Source organism: Trichechus manatus, unplaced genomic scaffold (assembly GCF_000243295.1).
Source record: "Trichechus manatus latirostris isolate Lorelei unplaced genomic scaffold, TriManLat1.0 scaffold00115, whole genome shotgun sequence".
Classification (NCBI taxonomy): domain Eukaryota; kingdom Metazoa; phylum Chordata; class Mammalia; order Sirenia; family Trichechidae; genus Trichechus; species Trichechus manatus.
The window spans coordinates 1250634-1257468 of NW_004444051.1; the positions used below are offsets into that span (position 1 = coordinate 1250634).

Here is a 6835-nt window from a genome sequence, read left to right on the forward strand (position 1 = left end):
ATTTTACATTTAATCTTAGGACTTTTCTGTAGATTTGAACCATCTCAAAATTTATATAGAAAAGAATGAGCATAGGTGTGGAGTATTTGCTGAGTACCAACCTCTGTAGTACAGATTTGAAAATCAGCATGAAGAACACAAGCGTTCTCTGCTGAGGTCTCCATAGCCAATCAAAGAAAGGGTTAAATGCAGGAGGACTAGATAATTCTGCCCCAGTGGGATTTGTATCTCATTTTTCTCCAACTAGACTAAATCAAAACAAAGATACTTTGAGTCATTTTTCCATTTCCAGGCTACTGAATCCCAAGGGAAACCTCAAACAAGTCCAGCTACCGACTCTCTAATATAGCTAGTAAAGAGTAACAGGTGTACGCCATTCTCCAAATTATGAGTTTTTCAAAGAACTAATTTGGCCAGGAAGATTTGTATCACCGTTTTACATACACCAATCAAATATCTCCTGTTTTAGGTATTGCTGTTGTTTTTAGCTGCCATTGAGTCAACTCTGGCTCATGGCAACCTTATATACATCATCATCCTCACCATCATCGACATGTTCAAGTCCATCCTTGCAGCTATTGTGCCAATCCATCTCACCGAGGGTTTCCCTCATCCTCGATGGCCCTCTACTTCACCCAACATGATCCTCCTCCAGTGACTGATCCCTCATGATGATGTGTCCAAAGCAAGGAAGTGGACAGTTTTCTTGTATGATGCATAATGTTTTCACTGGCTAATTTTCAGAAGTAGATCTCCGAGCCTTTTTTCCTAGTCTGTCCTAGTCTGGAAGCTCTGCTGGAACCTATCCGCCATGATTGACCCTGCTGGTATTTGAAATACTGGTGGCATAGCTTCCAGCATCACAGCAACATGCAAGCTACCACAGTACGACAAACTGGCAGACGGGTAGTGAGTTTTAGGGATAAGCTACCGCTTTTCAGATGCTACTCTTTAATCAGCTAAAAACTTAAAACCTACAAAAGTAAACAAACCTGAAGTTTCTTTTCTCCCACCTCTCCCAAGCCATACATATTTCCATGAAAAACCAATAAAAAGATGGACTATGAAAGAAAGGTATACATTCTGGAGATGAACTGCCTCCTTTTAATAATGACTGTGCTTCTTGGAATGTTGGATGGATTAGTGATCGCAGAGTTCTTTAAAAACCACAGCTCTAAATATGCTTATTAATATTAATATATACTAGTATATGAAACATTTTTTTTACTTTTTTAAATTTTTTATTGTACTTTAGGTGAAGGTTTACAGAACAAATAGTTTCTCATTAAACAGTCAGTACACATATTGTTTTATGGTATTGGTTAACAACCCCATGACATGTCAACCCTCTCCCTTCTTGCCATTTTGTTTTGGTGAAAATATACATAGCCAAAGATACACCATTACACAAATTTCTACATGCACAGTTCAGTGACATCGATTACGTTCTTCCAATTGTGCTGCTATTCTCACTTTAGATGAAGGTTTACAGAACAAAATAGTTTCTCATTAAACAGTACACATGTTTCCCTATGACAATGGTTAACAACCCCAAGACATGTCAACACTGTCCCTTCTCAACCTTGGATTCCCTATCACCAGCTTTCCTGTCCCCTCCTGCCTTCTCGTCTTTGTCCCTGGACTGCTGTACCTCATTAGTCCCATTTCGTTTTATGCAGCTGTCCAATCCCCGGCTGAACGGTGAACCTCGGAAGTGACTTCGCCACTGAGCTAAAAGGGTGTCTGGGGCCATACTCTCCAGGTTTCTCCAGTCTCTTTCAGGCCAGTAAATCTGGTCTTTGTTTTGTGTGTTACAGTTTTGTTCTACATCCTTCTCCAGCTCTGACCAGAACCCTCTGTCGTGATCCCGGTCAGAGCAGTCAGTGGTGGTAGCTGGGCACCATCTAGCTGTACTGGACTCTGTCTGGTGGAGGCGTTGGTAGCTGTGGTCCATTAGTCCTTTGGACTAATCTTTTCCTTGTATCCTGTTCTCTTCATTCTCCCTTGCTCCTGAAGGGGTGAGACCAGTGGAGTATCTTAGATGGCTGCTCACAGGCTTTTAAGACCCCAGACACTACTCACCAAGGTAGAATGTAGAACATTGTCTTTATAAACTGTGTTATGCCAATTGAGCTAGATGTTTTGGGAGACCATGATCCCACAGCCCTCTGCCCAGCAATTCAGTCCCTCAGGGAATTTGGATGTGTCTATGGAGCTTCCATGACCTTTCCTTGTACAAGTTGTGCTGGTTTCCCCAATATTGTGTACTGTCTGACCCTTCGCCAAATAAGAAACATTTTTAATGAATTAATATTCTTCGCTTAGTATTGTCTTTCAAATCTACCCCTTTCTTTTCATTCCCACTGCCCCTACCCTAGAACCAGACTTCATCATCTTTTCTAACTAGTCACACTTGCCTCCAATCTCTCTCACCTCAACCCATGATCTATGTCACAGGAAGAATAATCTTCTTAAAATAGTTTTTTAACTATCGCTAGTACAAGTCCTTCAATGGCCACATGAAACCTGTAATTTTTAGACAGGACAACTTGTTCAAGCAGCAAAGCAGTAAATTGAAAAGAATTCTAATTGCAAGATATTCCTATTTTCTGTACACTGGTGTTCAAGGTCATCACCACACTATGCAATCACATATCTCACTGCCACATCCCTACAGGAACCCAGCTCCTCAAAGGCCAGTTAGTATAATGGTTAGAAGCATGGGTTTGGGGGCCAGCGTGCCTGAGCTGCACTCTGTCTCTGCTCCTTGAGAGCTGTGAGACCTAGTGCAAGGCACTTCGCCTTTCTGTACCACACTTTGTTTTTAAAATGAGGATAACGAAAGAACCGACCTCACTGGGTTAACTCTGTGAATTAAATAATACTTAAAAATGCTTAGAGTGCTTGCTTCAGCAGCACATATACTAAAATTGGAATGATACAGAGAAGATTAGCATGGCCCCTGTGCAAGGACGCAAGGATGACATGCAAATTTGTGAAGCCTTCCACATTTTTGAGACAGGATGAGAAGGCAGGAAGGGACAGAAGCTGGTTGAATGGGACATGGGAAACCCAGGCCGGGGGGAGGTGTGCTGTCATGTTGTGGGGATTGCAACTAATGTCACATATTAATGTGTGCATAAATTTTTGTATGAGAGATTGACTTGAGCTGTAAACTTTCCCCTAAAGCACAATTGAAAAAAAAAATGCTTAGAACATTTTAGAGAATAGCCTGTGCCCTACAAAAACACAAACCAAATCAGTTTCTAGTCAATTCCAACTCACAGTGACCCCATGTGTGTCAGAGTAGAACTGTGCACCATAAGGTTTTCAATGGCTGGTTTTTTGGAAGTGGATTGCCAAAGCTTTCTTCTGAGGTGACCCTGGTTGGACTCAAATTGCCAACCTTTCAATTAGCAGCCAAGTGTATAACCATTCACGGCACCCAGGACTCTGTGCCCTGCAGTAAAGCACAAAATAAATATTATTCATGAGTTCTGTGTTTGCAAGTTCACCTACTCACTAACAATTATTTGTAACCCCAAAATCAATATTCCTAGTGCTTTCCTAGTCATTCTCAGACATGCACAGAGCCGTGAAAAATTCCCAGCTAAGGTCCAACAAGGTTGATTCCCTGTTCACTAATTCAGTGTTGGGTGGGGAGAGATAATAGAACATGACTACTGCTGGCTCAACAGTTAAGCCCACCACTGCTCTGCCTGAGAAAGACCTGGCGATCTGCTCCCATAAATATTACAACTAGAAAACCCTATGTGGGAGTTCTACACTGTCTTATAGGGTCACTACAAGTCAAAATCGACTCGACGGCACCCAAAAGCAACACTGCAAATAACAAGACCTGACTGTAGGGTTTTTTATTACTCTATGCTGTATCCTTAGTGCTTACAACAGTGTCCAGCCCATGGATAAGGAAACTGAAGGTTGGAGAGGTTAAGTGATCTGCCCCAAGGCACGTTCATCGTAAGAATCCGAGCTAGAATTCCAGTCTGTTTTTATTTCAGAGCCTGCCCTGTTGACCACCAAGTTATACTGTATCCAAGAGACAAGAGGGCGCAGGGCAGTGCTGGGTGCCAGCAGCTTGCTGCAGGGGATAGGACCTGGGCAACCCCCGAGCAAGGGCACAGAGTCCAAGGGGGCAAATGGGCACCCCCTTGGAGTGTGCCCAGAGGTAGCTCCTGAAATCAAGTCTGAGACCCCAGATGTGCCCAGAGACCTGAAGAGGCTGAGGGGCTGAGGAGCCTTAGGGCTATGCCTACTCAGAGCTAGAGACTGTTTGAGCAACCTCTGATTTTTCCTTTACCCCAATCCCTGTTGCTATGGAGACCACTAATGGGACTGAGACATGGTACAAGAGTCTGCATGCTGTGCTGAAGGCCCTAAATGAGACTCTCCACAGCAACTTGCTCTGCCGGCCAGGGCCAGGGCGAGGGCCAGACAACCAGACTGAAAAACGACAGGCCAGCCTACCTGGCCATGATGACAACTCCTACACGTACATTCTCTTCATCATGTTCCTGTTTGCTGCCACAGTGGGCAGCCTCATTCTGGGATACACCACTGCCACAAAGTGGACAAGCGCAGTGACCCCTATCATGTGCACATCAAGAACCGTGTGTCTGTATTATGATGTTCAAAAGCCAAGAATGGCACTAGATCAAGGCACTTGAGGCTTGTCTTCTGAGGCCTCCAGAACTCAGATGTAGACCACATCAGGTCTCCATGTCCCTATCTGTGAGATCAGGAAGAAGCAGTGCTAAGGGAGATCATCATGGGGATGAGAGGAGAGGGGCTGACAGAGCTGGGCCTTGTGGATAAGGATTTTTTCCAGGCAAAGATAGACTTTACAGACAGTGGGAACCCCATAAAAAACATAGAAATAGCAAAGGATAATGACTGATGACTAGTCTCATGGTTGGGGCGTTGGGGGTGAGGGTTGGAGGAAAGAGAAGAGGAAGTTGTAGGGGAAAGAAATGAAACAGGAAGATGCACCGAGGACTTTTTCTGTGTTATCTTCAACAGCCATGAGAAACAGCAGTGCTTATCCTATATCACAAATAGATTATATCTGCTCACAAATTTACTTAATCTATCTTTATATTTGTTCACATTTTATATTTTTCAACACAATTTAACATCTGTGATTTTACCCCACTGTGAGGTAAACGGGGTAAGTGCCATTGTATCCATTTGGGCCTAAGTGGTGCCATGATTGGAACCCAGGCCTCTGGTCTCCTTGCCTAGTGCTTTCCAAAACTCTCCCCAGGACTTGTGGGGCCTGATGCTTATGTAATTCTGTGGAGCCTCTTTAAGAAAAATAATTTTAAAATATCTTACTTTTGTAAATATTATAAAAACATATCATCATGTTAATATGTTTCTAAGGCCCCTTCTAGGGCCTTAGGAAGAAGCCCATGCAAGTGTGGGTCCCTGAATGTTAAACCTCACTAGCTCCACAGCTCCAGGGTTTACCAGCCTCTTGACCTATCATGTTACAGTGCCCTTCCCAACCCAAACCCCATGACTGCACTACCTCCCAAGACAGCCTCTTCCATTTTGATTGAGTTTTGATTGTGAAAAATTCTCCTGGTACCAAGGTGAAATCTGCTTCCTTGAAGCTTCCACCCATTGCTCATAGAAGATGACATTAAGAGAAGCAGAGTGTAAAATGCAGGTACATGGTCCGGTGGAAAGAGAGTCAGCCATGGTTATACCACTAATGTGGTGTGTGACCTTGGGCTGGACACTTCTTCTCTCTGATCCTTTCTCCTCTTCTGTACAATGAAATAGTTAGACTTGAAAGTATCTAAGGGCCCTACCAGTTCTGACATTCTAGGCTTCATGTATATTAGGTTGAACCATCAGAAATTGCTGTTTTTGTAGGTCAAAAACAGGTAAATATCCATAGTTTCATATGATTCAACCTAATACATGCAATGTGGCAAGTGTAGACTTTACAAGCTATTTGCTCCAAATCCCAGACCAGTACTTCTCGTTGTTCTCTTTGTCAGATTTCAATTTAAAGGATCTCCACGAGGTCTCCAGAAAGCCCTCGTTGAAAGATACATATTTGTGCATAACAAAAACTCTGAAGGAATGTTTTGATAGTGGTTATCTCTGAGAAGTAGAATTATGAGTGACTTTCTCTTTTGACTTTATACATTTATGTAATATTTGATTTATTTAATCATAAGTATGTTTTGCAGAATAAGGGGAAAAAAGAAAAACTATTTCCACTTTGAAAAAAAATAACGAGCGCCTATGTGTTTCCTGAATGGAGGATTACAAAACACTCTTGCTCTCCTTAGCAGTTATGTTGACTCCCTGCAAATCTGTGCTGAGCCCCCTGTGTGTGCTCGCCCTTCCTCATCTCTACTTGATGCAGGAGGTGGAGACCTGCTTAAGGAGATGTGATATATGGGAAAATAATGGATTGGGAAGTCTACAAATGTATGGAGTTTAAGATACCACCCAGCCCAAACAACCAAATAAAATATCAAATGCAAAAAAAAAAAAAAAAGTTGTACTGTATCCATCTTCTCCCCTGGCACAGTGATTGTCACACAACAGGGACTCCATAAATACTGGCCAAAGTGTTTACCAACGTGTCTTGAACATTTTCACTTTGAGCCCTTTTCACACACTATTCCCCTGGCCTGGATTACCCTCTTCTCCAACAAGTATCCCCCCAACTGCTTATCTGTTAAAGTGTTCCAACATGTTCTCTTCCTCTTCTGAATTTTTATGGCACTTTAACTGTCTATAAAACTTGTTGGAACTGATCATATCCTGTCTTGTAACTTATCTTTTTTCTGTG

At 42.6% G+C, this 6835-nt stretch overlaps 1 protein-coding gene and 1 pseudogene across 1 annotated transcript; both read left to right on the forward strand.

Annotated features, from left to right (window-relative positions):
- The first annotated feature begins 2239 nt into the window (after window positions 1-2239).
- LOC101342521 (potassium voltage-gated channel subfamily E member 3-like) lies at window positions 2240-6538 on the forward strand. Its single transcript, XM_023738338.1, is given in 2 exon segments — window positions 2240-4581; window positions 4584-6538. Coding segments are annotated over 2 exon segments (309 nt in total). The 5' UTR covers window positions 2240-4337; the 3' UTR covers window positions 4649-6538.
- Window positions 2901-3015, forward strand: LOC111821918 (uncharacterized; annotated as a pseudogene).
- Window positions 6539-6835: the final 297 nt, after the last annotated feature.